The 16017-nt window shown below is 44.4% G+C and overlaps 1 protein-coding gene across 1 annotated transcript in view; it reads left to right on the top strand.

Annotated features, from left to right (window-relative positions):
• The window catches only part of ITPR1 (inositol 1,4,5-trisphosphate receptor type 1), a 221277-nt gene that overhangs the window by 22017 nt on the left and 183243 nt on the right, over nt 1-16017 (top strand). Inside the window, exons 3-4 of the mRNA XM_028478860.2 lie at nt 3055-3162; nt 7227-7297. Of these exons, the coding sequence (XP_028334661.1) occupies nt 3071-3162; nt 7227-7297 (163 nt within the window). The 5' untranslated portion in view covers nt 3055-3070. The remainder of the gene's footprint in view (nt 1-3054; nt 3163-7226; nt 7298-16017) is intronic.

The raw sequence follows: 16017 nt of genomic DNA, 5'->3' as shown, positions 1-16017 counted from the left end.
CCTCCTCCCCCTTTCCTCCCCCTTCCCTCCCCCTTCCTCGCCCTTCTCCTCTTCCTCCTCTTGACTAATGGTAGGTGATGGGAAACCTCCAAAGATTTCCAGCCAGACCAGGGAGGCTCTGCCTGGTCCTTTGTGAGGGTACTTATTGTTTGAGACCCTGGGGAAGAATCTGTCCCTGCCCCCGCCTCCCGCCGCCCCCCCCCCCCCGCCCACCTTTTTAAAATTGGGACCCCTGGCAGATTGCTCAGTAGAGGATCATTAGCTGTGGTGGATGTATTGGGCTGCGTTTTCTGGGGGAGATGTAAAGTATGCCTAAAGTTTATTTGTTCAACTATCTACTTAATAAGCATGTTGATGAGGAAGAAGATACTTAAATTTTTTCCCTAGCAAAATATTATGTGGCGACGGTAAAAAAATTAGGAAATACCAAAGTAAAAAAATTAGCAAATAGAATTGTGCATGTAAAAGAAAATTAGTTCTTCATAGTCTTGTCACTCAAAGAATAAGAATGGTTAACGTTTTAATCCATGTTCCAGGTATCACCATTGAACTGTTCTGTTTACCAGTCATGTAGACCAGGGTTATAACCCGGGCCTTCCTGCTTGTTAATTATATGTGGTTTGGCCATCTTAACCTCTCTGTAGCTCAGTTTCCCAACAGCAAAATGGGAATAATGGTAGCGCCTGCCTCATGCTGTGGTCCTGAGGATTTGAGAACAGTTGTAAAGCTCTCAGCACAATGGTGGGCATGATAATGCTTGCCAAATGCTAGCCATTAGTATTGGAAATGGTTGTAATGCAGAACCTTGCTGCACGAGCATGGTCCACACATCTACTGCAATTATCAACTGCAGGCAACGTTGAGTATGTCACGCTTTGTCATTCCAGAGCACTGTGGCCACTTCTTCCCATTAAGGGCCTGAAACTTTTAGTAAGGTGACCAGGTGGTGCTGAAAGTTCAGTGAATAACAGTCATGCTCCTATTTCCTGGCCTGGTCTCCACTGGGGCCAAATACTCATTCAAAGGCCAAGCCTGAAAGGAGAGTCAGTCACAGTAGACCAGGCCCCTTGCCCTCTTGCTCGAGCACGTACCTGCTCTCCTGCATTCAGCAACTGCCCAGTGTCCTTCTGGGAGGTCGAAGTGTGCAGACACAAATTTGGTCTGACTCAAAATTCAAACAGAACTTGTTTCCCAGTAATCAGTTCCAGAAGTACACTGACTTCCTGACCCTTTATGATAAAACTTTTATATATAAGCACGTAAGGGAAATATTAATGCCCCTTAGTGGTTTTCATTTGTGCAGCTTTTGGGGATGTTGTTTAAAACATTGGTTTGCCTTTAGGTATAATATATTCAGTTAGGAAGAAATGACAGGATCATAGACTCAATTCTGGAGAGTGGGACTTGGCAAACTGTCCCTCTGCATGTTGTCTGTCTTTCCCCGGGGTTCAGAGATGCTGGCTCTTCTGTTTGAGAGTTTGTGTTCTCAGCTGCTGTCTCTCTTTATACATAAGTTCAAGGCAGTGCTCTTTTTCTCTCTTGTAACATCTTGGTTGTTGGGGGGATAAGTTAGTTTTTCCTTGCTCTTTCTCACAAGCAGTGAACTGAGGTGCTAAGGTAGAAGTGCTTCCTGAGGTTTCCTGCTGATCATTGCTGCATACTTCTTCTGAAAAGAAAACTTGGCACCCAGAAAGCAATTTCAGGAGATTATGCTTTTCCACGCCCTTACAACTCTTGTGGCTTTGCGGGAGGAATGCTTTCTGGCAAGGAATCTTGAGTAAAGAGATGGGCAAAGATGTTTAAGGGGTTCTGGCTTTGGAGGAGAGGTCTGGGGAAGACCTAGGTGACCCTGAACGTCTACACACCAGGTGCCTGAGGAAATGATGGGGGGTTACTGCAGTCTACACCAGCACACATTCTTCCCACAAAACTGAGATTGTTTCTTTTTTTTTTTTTTTTTTTTTTTGTGGTATGCGGGCCTCCCTCTGTTATGGCCTCTCCCGTTGCGGAGCACAGGCTCAGCGGCCACGGCTCACGGGCCCAGCCGCTCTGAGGCATGTGGGATCCTCCCAGACCGGGGCGCGAACCCGGTTCCCCTGCATTGGCAGGCGGACGCGCAACCACTGCGCCACCAGGGAAGCCCGAGATTGTTTCTTAAATGTCAATTTAGTTTTTTACAATTGGCTCCCACTCCTCAAAATTTATGGCCCTGATGAAAGCTGTTTCTATGAGTCATGTCAATATTTTCGTTGATATTTGTGTGTGTGTGTGTCTACTAGGCTGTGTAGAGATTTCCTGAATTTAAGAGCATTTTCTAGGACTGCCCCTAACTAGCTGTGTGCGTTCCTGACCAAGGTTCTTAAGCGACCTCAACCTTACTCTTCTTAATTGCATTGGGAAGGGTTTGGACCAGGTGCTAAGATTCTTTCTCCCTCTGCACGTGTTTCTTGGTGAAGTATGAGAAGGAAAGACACTGGAATAGCATTTGGGTGAAGTGTGTAGGTTGTTGAAGTCTTAAAAGGCCGCCAGAGCTTTGTGGTATTTATTACTAAGTTTCCTCTTATTAATTTCATTTTGTTGCTTTGGAACCTCAGCCCAGGCACTGCCGGACCCGAGTTTTATACCAGGTGTTTCCTTCTGACTGAACATTCCCTGAAGCAGATTGAATATGTTAATGTTTCATAAGTCAGACTTTCCAGCTCCTCATCACTGCAAAGTTCTTGGCCGACTTCCCTTCTGTCTTCATATTCACTGTTTATTATCGAGGGTCTTCAACTTGGAGAATTGGATTCAGGCATGGTTTTGTTAGAAACAAGCATGATTGTGGTTGGAATATCCTGAAATTAAAGAATATGTGGGAAAAATGTGGTTGCAGATGTCCTGCTTGGCTCAGTGAATTGCCTGCCTGTCACACTCCCATTTAAATTTGACTTTTAAGTAGGACGCTTTGGAAAGTTGAGCGAAGCCAATCTTCAGTGACTTTTCCACCCCCCCCACCCCCCCCCCCGAGCGTTTCTTTCCTTCTAATAATGTTGCATATTTTACTTTGTCTAGGATTCTCAAGAAAGCCATGTCTGACAAGATGTCTAGTTTCCTTCACATCGGAGACATTTGTTCTCTGTACGCCGAGGGATCGACAAATGGATTTATTAGCACCTTGGGGTAAGAGCACCTGGCTTCTTGTGTGGCGGGATTTGTTGAAGACACCATAACATGAGCTTAAAAACTGTGATTTTTCTAGGACAAGAATGTTTCCATTTTACTGGCTTTTCCAGCAGTGGTTGGAGTCATGAATATCAAATCTCACGTTAACCAAGTTTAACATCTTACACAAAAATACTGTTTTCCTGTCAGTTCTGCAAGAGTGAAATCTCGTTAGTTAGGACTCTGTTAATTCAGAATTTATTATAATTTCCTCTGTTTTCATATGTCAGGGGGCAAGTGTTAAGTATATGGGATGAATTTTAAGATTAATATTTACAGACCCCAAGGAAGTAAGTGCTTTAGCTTTGTAAAAGCTCTGATTTTTAAATGGTGACTATTTGTTGTACAAGCAAAGACCAGAACTTCTCAGATGCTTATCTCTCTTCTTGAAGCAGAACTTTTCCTACTTCAAGTTGCTGTGTGCATGTGAAAGTTACAAATTGCACAAAGTTCTTTAAATCAGATTTTTGGTCTTTTGTGCTTTCTTCAGTCCCCGCCCCCCCAACTCTTAAGGGTATAAATACATTCCCTAATGTACTCATTTGATTATCTTCTCGCTTCTTTCGCTACTCCTGTTGTCTAGAAGAGGAAATGAGAGGTGAATTAGCCCCAAAAGCAGACACAAGCAGAATGGGAGTGAAGATGGTTATAACTGCAGAAGAGTCACAAATGGTCTATAATGTCTTTGCTGGGAAGGAGTAGTGGGTGGCATTGTTGTATTTGGCAAGAGCTGTTCTCAAATAGATGGGGCGAAGGAAGGCAACAGCTTCTCCAAGACCCTCATTCTTACACCAGCCAGAACCTTCATTTTAATCATACTTCTTAAAGTATGCTTGTTCTCTGGTATTTGTGCAAAGTGAGTACTGTCATTCAGTTACTCCAGCCTCAAAGAGCAAGTTATTTCAGGTAAAGAATTCTATAGCTCAACTGGACCTCGCTGAATAAAGATTTTATTTTCAAAAGTCATCCACGACTGCCTGATCACCAAATCAAGTGATTTTTTTTTTTTCTCAGTCCTTACCTTTTTTTTAACTTCTCTAAAGACCCACCCTTCACATTTTACCTTCTGTGGCTTGTGGCAAAGAGTCCTGCTGCTTTGCCTCTCTGTTATCCCTTTTTTCTTCTTGGCTGACTCCTTGCTTTTTCCATCTGTGGTTGAATCTTGAGTCCTCGTCTTATCTTTCAGCCATAACAGCACCAATAATAAGTAGGAGTGGTAACTCCTTACACGAATCCTATGGGTGTTTACAGCTCTGTGCTGCGTACTGTACGTACACCATCCCTTTAATCCCCAAACAGCTTTTTACAGTGAGCATTATCATTATTGCTATTTATGGGGGCAAAACTTCTGAGCATCAGAGAGGTGAAGTCACCTGCCCCGGGGTTTCACAGTTGCGAAGACTCAGGACTCTAAGACCAGCCAGCACTCCTAATGGTTGCCCTTGACAGGGCAGACTTTTCCTTCCTGGCTTTGCTGACCACCCCTCTCTGGCCCAATTTGCTCACCACCCTCCTAACTGTCTGCCCAGAGCTCTTACCTGGATGCCTTGTTAAATCTCAACCCCACTATATGCCCCATCTCTCCTCTTTGGCCCCAGTTTCTTTTAACGGCGCCGCTGCCCTGCCAGTCACCCGGGCACGCTTCCTGTCACTTGCTCAGTCTACTGTGCCAGCCCCTAAAATGTTAGTACCTCCTTTTCTTCCAGAGCATCTGTTCTTTGATTTCATATGAAGTACAGAGCTTTCTAAGAGTTTTCCTCAAGTATTATGAACAAAATTAATGATAAGGTCTCCCCCTTTAGCATGAGGATGGCTCTTTTATGAATTTTGGGCCCTACTCCTTCCTTTAGATGAATATTTTATTCCCTTAGTTCCCTGCACATATTTGAGGATAATTGGCATAAAAATGGACTTGGAAAATAAAGTGTGACCTTTTTCCTTCTCATATTTCTTACATTTATGGAGCACCGGTCATGGATGATGATGAGTGACTGCCAGTTTTTGTGGAACCAGCCTCCAGCTCCATTTATGTTGCCCAGTTCCACTTATATAGATGGTGGTTACCTCTAAAGGGCTTTATTGACTCACTGAACCTTAGAACTCAACTAGGACCTTGGAGAGCCCAAGCGTATGACATGCAGTGTCAGAAGTGCTTCTGAATTACCTGCGGAACTTGTTAAAAATAACGGTTCTTGGGTCCCATCCTGGAACATGGCTTTAGTAGGCCTGGGGAGGATGGGCACCTGGTATCAATATATTTAAGAAATAAAAAGTCTTATGAACATCTCCCTACTTGAGAATCCTTGAGTCCTACTCTTCGATTTTACACATGAAGAAACCGAGACCAGGAGGAGTGAAGTGATGGAGTTAGCGTCGTGCTGCTCGTAGGCGGCTGAGTGCCATCTATAATTCGTTTTCTTCTATCCTAGACTGGGGCCCTTTCTCCTACCTCTTCCTCCTTGTTTGAGAGCTTGATGATAAATTAACCCAGTCCTGCATTGGACTCCAAGGCATTCCCGCCGGCCCCTGCATACACATATTATATTTGATCTGAGGGCATTACCTTATTTATACTCACAGAGGCTCACTGATTCTTGACTTTCTGCTCTTGATTTTTGCATTACAATCCAGGCTGTGACCACACTGTCCCTCTTGTTGATGCAGAGAGCTCTTGTGTCTTGGAGCCGAAGGAGGCCAATTGCTGGTGGGACACTTTCGATTCATCCACCAAATAGATACTGAGCACGCAGCCTGGGCAGGAAGTGTGCTGGCCCTGGGCGCCTTCTGGGCCGCAAAGCCGGCAGCTCTCTGCCCTCATGGAGTTCGTAGCCTAGTGCACCATTTGTGTTTCAGCCCGGTGATATTGGGGGGACAGAGGAGAGGCAGAGAGGGCCTGGGGCAGGAAAGGCTTGAGGGCCTTCATGGGGAAGATGGGGGCTCTGAATCAGGATCTCGACAGACAGGCAGGACTTGAGGAGTTGTCAGGGAATTTTGGAAGAGGGAGTGGTAAGGGTTGAAGCCGGGTGTTTCACGGTACCTTGCCTTTGGGATAAGACACAGATTAACGGAAGAAACCCTGGAAAACCATCTTAACTGCGAGCAAATTCTGTGGCCGCTTGGAAAATGAGCCAATCTTAGCGATACCACTTTTAGGAACTTGGAAAAGTCATTTAAACTCCTCGGAGCTTCCATTTCCTCATCTGTTCAAACAAGAATATTGTTTTAAAATCGGTTCTTCTCAAAGCATTGTACAAGTCAGATTGTTCAGTTGGGACTTTAAACACGGGGCTCTCTATATAATTTGGCGCTGGTTATTTATCTGTAATTTTTGCACTAGTTGCTTTTGAAGCTCCAAAGTCCTTTCTTACTTCCATGCTTTTGTATGTGGGGTTTCCTCCCCCTGAAAACGCTCCCCTCTTCTTCATCCCCCACCTTGATTTCAGTTTCCAATAGCTCCAGTTTTCCCTCTTCCACCAGCAGCTTTGCAGATGGCCTCAGGCACAGTTAGTTTCTGGCTGTATTTTGTTCTCTTCCTTTACAGCCTTTGGTTTATATTCTTGTTATCAGTCTGTCTTTGTGGCTCCTGCATGAACTAACCTTGAGCTCCCTAAGGGCAGGGGCCTGGCTCCTACTCATCTTCACATCCCAGGGCCTAGCTCAGTGCCTGGCATGGGGTGGGCCCCTCAGCTGCCGTTGGTTGAGCGCGCGGATCCCTTGCTGTGCCCCCGACTTGAGCGTTAGTACGTGCTATGCTCAGATCTCTCATGGCTGCGGGTAAGAGAAAAGAGGCACAGAAAACAGTAGCTGAATGTGTCTGTTGCAGAAGCAGAGTCTTGGGCGTTTGGATGAGGTTTAGCTCCCTACATAGGAAACCTCTAGTGTCAACAGCTCCCTGGCAGGAGAATAGGGCAGCCTAAGTTTTGTGCGGGAACAGCCCTGAGTATTTGATTTTTGCATAGTGCTTAGGGTTTTATTTTCTTAGACTCGGCTTGGTACAACATTTATCTTTATTTTCTTTGCAGCCTGGTTGATGATCGTTGTGTTGTACAGCCAGAAGCCGGGGACCTGAACAATCCACCCAAGAAATTCAGAGGTAAGTTGGTGACCTTCCCAGAGCGGGTCCCTTGCCTCATTTGAAAATTCGTGAAGTGTGTTGCTCTGTGTGGATTTAGTTTTTTAAAAGCAGTCATAGGTTTATTTGCTTACATATGTTTTAAAAGTATGATACCAATTTCAAGCTTTCTGACCTCTTGAAAATGCATAAATAAGTTCAGTGTCAAGATTGGGATGGCTTGTATTAGGGCCTTCCTTTGTCTCTTGAATACATGTTGGTAAGTGCTAATCCAGTTTAAAGCCTCACACTTGTGCAGATATGTCCAAACAAACAGGATTTCTGGATTGAGTCACAAGGAACAAGTGTTATTTCAGCAGATCTTGCTGTCCCTTTGGGGGTTTGATATCCTTAGATACCTCGCCTTGGAGTGAGAAGTTCTTGATTATTACTTACTTTTTGAGTTAGAAGGCATAGGTGGGACAGCTTTCCTGCTGGTAGCCTAGCAGTGTTGGCTTTCTTTGTAGGCCTCTTGCATTTGATGCCTTCCTTGGAAGGTAGCTTAGTTTATTCCAGGAGGTGTTTAAAATATAGTTGTTATCTTAAATTGGGAAACATTTTGTTGTTATTTTTTGCTGTTGCTGTGGTTAGTGGTTCTCAGCTCTGGCTGTGTAGTAGAATTATCTGGGAGAGATTTTAAATTAAATGGCTGCCCGGGGCCCCCACTCCAGACCAATTAAAAAATCTCTCAAGGTTGCGGCCTAGGCACTGCCATTTTTAAGGCTTCCCATGTGATTTTTATATGCAGCCAGGGCTGAGAACTCGCTGGGTTAGGTATTTGACTGATGGCTTCAGTCCCAAAGAGTTTAAACCTTGCTGTTTGCAGATCGTATCCTTTGAGTTATAAGTTCTTATTGTTAGGTGATTTAGAAACTGTTTGAGTTTTTTGGATAAAAGCTAAAGAAATTAGAATAAAATAGGAGGCAGAGACGTTCAGATGGAGAGAAGCCATTTGGAAGATGTTCAGTGTTGAGCTACATCCAGTTGGCATGAGTCTGCCAGCAGAATGTTTTCACCTGGGGGGTGCTGGTGGGAGACTGTTTAAAAAAAAAAATTGTTGGCCTAAGCCTGATGTGACAGGAACCTGAGGTTCCTGTTGCCTCTTTTGCCTTTTTCTTCTCAGTTCCTGTTCCATGTCATCTTCTAAAACAGAACCCTGAATGCAGCAGAAAGATTTGATCCAGTGATCATAATCCAGTCACTCACTCATAGAATTAATTCCCTACTCTGAATTATATAATGTGCTGCAATTTATCTTTTAAAAGAGCCAAGAGTGATAGACTTGAGCCAAGAGTGACGGACAGATAATGTGCTAAGGGCTCTGCAAGTATTTTTAGCTCTTGGAGGGGTCTGTTCTCCCTGGGAGGGGATCAAAATCCTCAAAGGTAGAGGTTTAGTAGCTTGTCTGGAGTCACAGAGCTGGTGATGGATGGAGCAGGAGCTGGGGTTGTCAACTTGGGCTGCACAGAGAAATCAGCTGGGGGACATTCAAAAATATCACGTATGAGCTCCACTTCCAGAGCTTCTCATTTAATTGGGCGTTTGAGATATTTTGAAAACTCCCAGGGTGAGTCTTCTGTGCAGCCTAGGTTAAGAACCACTGCTAATAGAGCCTGAGCTATAAACTCCCGGCTTTATTACGTAGCAGGGAGCTGGTGCACACGTTGCTTTTGCAGCAGGGACCAAGTGAAGGGATGAGAAGCTGATTGCTTGGGTCCAATGTGAGCTCTTATCCCATTCAACACCCAGGTTCTGGGAGTTGGGAAAGGAAGCTGAGAAAGATGTTAATGTACTGTACAAAGTTAACCAGTGGCTGTTTGAATGCAGGTTTAGAACGTTAAAATAAACAGGACCATAGCCAGGGGAAGTCAGGAGAGATATATGTTTTCCCGGCACTAGGGTAAAAGTGCCTGGTGCTTAGATGTATTCCTGGTGGCTGATTGAAAGGGATTGTTTTGAGATAAAAGTGACAGTCCGATAGAGGCCATTTAGAAAGAACCAAACTCCGTTTACGGCCTGGCCTGGTTCTACAGGTGGTCACGTGACAGTGACTTGATTTGTTGACTGTCTTTCCCCATAAATTAAAAGTAAGGTTTCTAGGTTGTGAGGTGCTTTGTACTTGTGGGAAATCTGGTTCAAAACAAGCTTTGCTGCAGGCTTTGTGAATGTAGGTCAGGGCTGCCTAAATTCCTTGTGGTGAGCCAGAGGCCCTCTGCACACAGGTGAGGGGCCCAGGCCCATCTCCCTTCGCAGCCGCTGCCGTGCCAGGAAGGTCTCTTCCACCTTGCAACCTGGGCGACATGTTCCAAAGCAGCCTTTCAATTCTGGTGTGGCGTACTTGGAAACGTTTTTCTCTAAAATGAAGAGAAAGATCTCTCTTTAGAAGGGTATGACTGCCTTTCCAAATACTAGGCCATTTTGAAGTTGAAGTCATTTTGATGTTTAGAAATGGTGCGTAGGGCAGTTGGGCAGTTTGGAGGCATTTGTAGTCCATTTCCTTGCTGTGCCATTGTACCCCAAAGTTTAACAAACACATATGGAAAAGTGAGGTGCTGGCAAGCGGCCGCCTAGGGTGGTGGAGTCTTTATCCGAGCAATCAGCAGAGCTACGTTTAGTCATTTGGGTTTGCTGTCGCTTCCATTGTTTCCTTGCCAAGTTATTTCCTATATTGAGAACCATCATAACCTGTTCTTAAGTAAATGGAAGCCAAAGGCCTATTTATCTAATACTCCCAGTGGCTTCTGACTTTGGGTTTTTAGTTTTGTGAGCTCTTCTTGAAATCTGCTACCCTAGTGGTTAATAACATAGGCTGTGCTGTCAGGCTTCCTGGGTTCAAATCCAAGTTCTACTCATTCTTAGCTATGTGACCCTGGACAAATGGCTTAACCTCCGTGAACCTTGGTTTTCTCATCTGCAAAATACAAGATGGTATTAGTCCCTCCCTCACGAGGTTATTGTGACGATTAAATGTGTGTTCCGCATTTAGTACTGAGGGAGCCTGGCCCTTAGTTAAGGGCTCAGGAAGCCTTAGTTATCCCTGTCTGTTTGTTCCCAGTTCTTAGTACAGAGCCTGATACTCATGAATGGTGGCAGCAGGGAAAGGAACTATATGTGAATTCTTGTATACGGTTCCACTTTTTGTCTTTAAATGCTTCTGTGGCTAGGGGTGTGTACATGGACCCGTGGGCCTAGATTTGAGGCCCAGTGTTCCCATATACAAGCTGAGTGATCTTGATAGATGATGACTTAAGTTTCTAAGCTTGTTTCCTTACTTATGCACTGGGGGAAAAAGAATTCCTTCCTCATAAAGATAATAGGATTGAAGATAATATGGGTAAAGAGCCAAACAGAGTAGTTGGGTACACAAGGCTTGCTCAGTGACTAGAGTTGCTGTTATTTTTCACAGTAGATGCAGAAGAGTTAAACTACTGAACACACTTGCTTCTTTCTGATGAGTAAAAGTACATTTCCAAGTGAATTGCTTTTTTTGTGATTCCTTTGACTATATCTCCTGCCCCTCACATTGTCTGTAGGAAGAAAAGATTGGCTGCACATCTGTTTCACAGAAGCCAAGGCTTTTTCATTATCCGAATGAATTTTGGACCGTGTCCTTGTCCTCTAGGTGATGAGAAGAGCTGAGATGTAGAATAATTCGGTTACTTTAGTCCTTTTGTTAATGTGGTACCATTTTAAAGCACCAGTGTCCATGGAAGGGAAGGCAGAATCTCTTTTCTTCCTGATTTGTGTTGCTTTGCCCATAATCTTAAACGAATAGGGAAGGCAAACATCAGATTGAAACTGGGAATAGAAACTTTGTGGTTAGTGATTTCCTTTCTCCATGTTATCTTTTCCTTTTCACTCCCACCCGTCCCTTCTCCCTAGTAAATATGCCGGCATCTTCTACAAAGAAAAGATGGAAACTAACAACCATCGTCCATTTTGATCCTAGAATCTCTGCTGTTTTAAGTATAACCTTCAGCACTGCTGGAGTGGAAATAAGAACTGGGGCTTTTGGGAAATAAGATAGGCTTTGGTGTTGATGTGGTTTATTGTGTAATCTCCTTTTTCAGCCTGGGGCAGTGGTCCAGTTCTTGCCCTCAAAACTTGATCTTTTCCATTTATGTCAAGAGGCCAATCTTGGCCCCAAATTCTTGATCTTGTACAGATGCTATCCTATCAGTGTCAGCAAGGTGTGAGAGGTTTTTAACCTTGTAGTTGAACCTTTAGTTTCAGGAGAAAAGCTGTTTGAAAGAAAACTCACAGTGAAAGACGGGGAGTTTAGTTTGGGCAGGGAAAGGTGAGGAGAAAGGAAGCGTTCTGATATCGTTCAGTGCTTCATGTGAATTGGGGAAGAGCTCAGAGATTAGGATGTTTTAGGTAAGTATCACCCTTGTCCCCTGTGCTTCGTCTTTCTCCCATAATCAAGTTGGTTTCAAGCGTAATAATCCACTAGGTGGATGTATTATGAAAATGAGTGTTCAGCTCAACAAGCATTGAGGTCCTACTGTGTTCCAGCTGCTGGTTTTGGTGATCAGGGAAGGCAGGATGAGTTCAACACAAGTCCCCCTGGCTTTTTGAGAGTCTTAAGGTGTCTTGGAGAAACAGACGCACATTATAAATAACAGTAGCCAACAGTAATAGAGCATTTGCTTGTGCAAAGCACTTCCCGTGGATTCTTTCTTTTAGTTTGTTAACCTTCCTGTGAGGTGTAGGTATCAGTGTTCCCATTATGCAGATGAGGAAATTGAGGCCCTAAGAAATGGAGTAACTTGCCCATAGTCACTTAAATGTCCCTTCTTAGAATGATTATTATCATTATACAGACATTTATTGGTTGCCTCCTGTGCACCAGCCATTTATGTCCCGGGGAGGAAAGAGAGACATTGTCAAGGAAGTCAACGCCAATACACAGTTAAAATTTTTCAGGGCTGTGTTGAGAGTAATTTGTTGTCCACGTGATAGCTGTTGATACGCAAGTAGAGGCCCAGCAGGTGAAATATCTTTCTATAAAGTAGGAAAGTTGCCCCTGTAATCTAGTAGTTTGTTGGAGCAAAGTAGATGGTGACACTTTTCACGTGTTCTCTCTCCTTGAGCTTTGCAGCCCCTTCTCAGCCCAGGGTGTATCTGTTTTATCCCTGATGCCATTTTGGCTGACCAGGGTTTGAGGATCTGGCCCAGCATCACGTGATGTGTGAGTGTCAGAGTCAGGCCAGAACACTCTTGCAAAGGCCTGGACCCAGTGCTTTGTCTTTCCTCTGCCCTATGGACCCTTCCCCGCGCAAAGCACAAGGGTTCCTTCAAGCCGTGTCACCTGCAGTCTCTAAATGGGAACGGACTAGGTTATTCCTTTTCTGCTGTCTGCCCACACTCTTTATAGCGTTAAGTTAGGACCATATAAATGAGGAAGAAAGCCCACTGCAAGATAGAAGGCCACTTGGACCCTTTCACTTAAGGCGTTTTTAACTTTTTAACCTATCACCAGGACAAGGTGTGGGGTACTCAGTCTGTGACCTGCAACATTATTTGAATCCTATTTGCAATGCAAGTAAGGGTCTGGTCTGGGGCAGTATAACCCTGCCTCTGGGCGTCTCCTGAGTAACCTGTTGGCTGAAGACTCCTGCTTGCTCAGCACGTGTCCCCTTTAAAAGATTGACAGCCTAGGAATCATGGTCTCAGGATGATACTGGGATGAGAAGTGTGCTGGTTGGCAGTGACAAACCACTCTGGATCTAAAGCATGGCTGTGAATTTGAGGATCAGACTTAGGGTCTTTTCATTTTTATTGGAGTCTTCTTTTTCTGCAGTCCCAGAATGCTTGCACTGTGTCAGCCCACCTATTAAGAGGCTTGTGGATTTAGCAAGATGGCTTGGTTGAGAGAGAGAAAGAAGGGTTTCCCATCTCATGCCAGCTCTTTGTGAACTGGCCTGGGATCTCCCAGTAGTTTCGAAGGGAGCCCCAAATAAGAATGGCATTTTTCATGATCCAGAGATGAGAAGTATTTGAGTCCCAGCAACCTGCTTATCTGATCACAGTCTCACCTGCGATTTAGGCTGAGGTGGGGGATGGTTCTTCGCAGATGTGGGAAAACTGCTAGCCCTGGAGTAGGGAGCCCTAGCCGACCTGAGAGCTAGCGGCCCGCCCGGGCTCTGCCACCAACCACTGTGACGCCGTGGGGGAGTCGCTGCATCTCTCCAGTCCTCCGTTTTCCCATCTGCTCAATGGAGTTTAGCTTGAAACTGTGATCAGCGCCAGAAATAGGCCGGTTAGCATTTCACAAGGCAGCATTGTTGTCCAGGAGCCTCGTGCTGTCCAGAAGTAGGTTTCTATTTCTTTGGGATTACAGGTCTTCTTCGTCAAGATAAGACGAATGGATGGAAACAGCCAGGTCTTATTCTGAGGCCAAATGGGGACACGGCCTGGATCTTGGGTCACAAAGGTCATCTGGACTAGGGTGGCCGTAGCGAACTCATAGGCTCAGCTTTCTTTCACACCCGCTCTGCTTCCCTGCCCGTTGTCTAATTGTTGCTAAGCAACATTATTTCTCCTTTTTTTTTCCTTTGGCAAAGCCTCGAAGGAATGAACCCATATCTTACTTAGTTTTAAATACCCACATGCGAAGGGAAGGGCCTCCCTTAAATTTTGTTTGTTCTTTTGATTCTAATCCATGATGGGCCTTTCGCAGTGGGACTGAGTTTTCTGCCTGTCTTGTTATAAATAAGGCAGAAAAATCAGTCTATTTAAGGGGCTTGTCAAGTATATGCCTTGAAGCATATTCAAGGTTTTGTGCGTGCGAGCAGCTGCTTTGTGGGAACGTCTCTTGCAACGTGTTCCGTATTCACAAAATCAATTCAAATTTAATAAAAAGATTAGTAGGTTTTTTTTATAATCTTCATTTCAGATTTACCCGCTTATCCCAATCTTGAACCAACAGACTCCATCTAAAGGGAGCAACACTGTAATTTAAATCAATTCCCTGGACACCACAGAAGGGTCACAGCGTGTTCCACGGTCACTGGGCTGATGCCTGCTGCGTGGTTATACTGGAGTCCCACACACTGCAAGTGGCCCTCACCGGATTTCTGCCTCCTTGCTCAAAGCTTTGAGATGCGCGTGTCTGAAGGTGCTGGGCCCTCCTGCACATGGACACAGGAGAGCTTTATACTCCGTTGCCTTGGATGGCTTCTTTTCTGAATAGCTGAGTCACCCATGGGAGAGTAGACCCCAGACCCCTGGTTTATATTCATTTACTCATAATAGTTCATTTGCTAATGGCGAGCAAATTTCAGCCCTATATGCATAAAGTGCTTCCAGTGTAAGGGATATGTTTTCTTTGTCATCTGATTGAATCTCAGTATTGCTGTTGTGGCGTCTTCCATTGAGGGCAAAATTGATTTGGACAGAGAGCGTGTGTAATTGCGTCATACTGTTATATGGTTCTCCTGAAAGCAAAACATAGTGGTTGATGAAGGACTTTTTCTTTTGGTGAAGGCTTTTATAATCCTGTCTTCAGAGCATTGATGAAGTTATGTGGTGAATCACTTGAGTTTATGATAATTCTTTCCCTCCCTTTTTTGACAGATGAGGAAATTAGAGAGATTTAGGTCGTCTCCTGGGCTCAGAAAACAATTCTGTGTCAAAACTGGGATTGGGACACACCCTGTGTCCCCGCCCGCACTATCTTTCAGGGTGCTGTGTTTGAACAATGGATTTAAAAAAAATTTTTATTTTATCCTATCACCTCGTGTACACCTTGTGTAATTAATGATAATGTGTTTCCCATAAGTGCATATAATAGTGAATACCATGCATAGTGCTTACATACGTTAATGAAATTTAATCTATTTATTTGTATAGTTTCCTTTACATACGTTAATTTATTTAACCCTCATAACAACCCCATAAGGCAGCTACAGAGCTATGAAGTCTTGCCCTCCTTTTATAGATGAGGAACTAATGTACAAGAGGTTGAGTGGTGGGTCCAGGTTACATAGCTCGAAGTGGGAGAGCCAGGATTTGAACCCAGACAGTCTGACATCAGAAGCCTTCCTTTTAATACCTACTCTAAACTGCTTTAGAAGGAGATGGGCCTTTGAGCCTTCCTTTGCCAAATTACTGGATTCCTTCTCAATCACTTTCTTCCTCTACTGCCCTGAAATATGGCATTCTGAAATGCGTTGCACAGGAGCAAATGTCTGCATACTAGAGGTACATGCTAACTGCCTACTTAACCTTCAGTGTAGTGTGTATCACAGCTGTCTTCTATTTTTGTCTCCCCAGCTAGATTTCGGAGCACCTGGAGGGACCAGAGCTTGCCCTGCCCTCTTGGCCCAGTGCCCGGCATAATGCTGGTCCTTAGTTAAAAGCTGGTTGAAAAGGAATTAGTGCTTGTTCTAAAATGCTTTTCACTGTTCCCGGTTCTTGCACCGTTTTTTGCTGATGACGTTTTAGGTTAACTGAAGGCTAATTTTTTTCCTTCATGGCTGCCTGATGCTGTGCTATAACCTGTCTCCAAACTACCCGAGTCTGGAAGGATTTCTGAACAGATTTCTTATAGTTGACTTGTCTTCTCCCTGGAGTGTGGACTGGCTTCATCCTCTGAAGGTGTCTTCTCCTTGACCTCCCACAGTGTTTGATCTTTTTTCTCTCTTACGCCCATAGTTTTGAGATTTCTTGGCTTCATTCAATACATGCTCATGAAAAAC

This window comes from Physeter macrocephalus, chromosome 18, assembly GCF_002837175.3.
Source record: "Physeter macrocephalus isolate SW-GA chromosome 18, ASM283717v5, whole genome shotgun sequence".
NCBI classification, from domain to species: domain Eukaryota; kingdom Metazoa; phylum Chordata; class Mammalia; order Artiodactyla; family Physeteridae; genus Physeter; species Physeter macrocephalus.
Note: the sequence above shows the minus strand (reverse complement) of the source record. Positions and strands in the feature narration are given on the sequence as shown.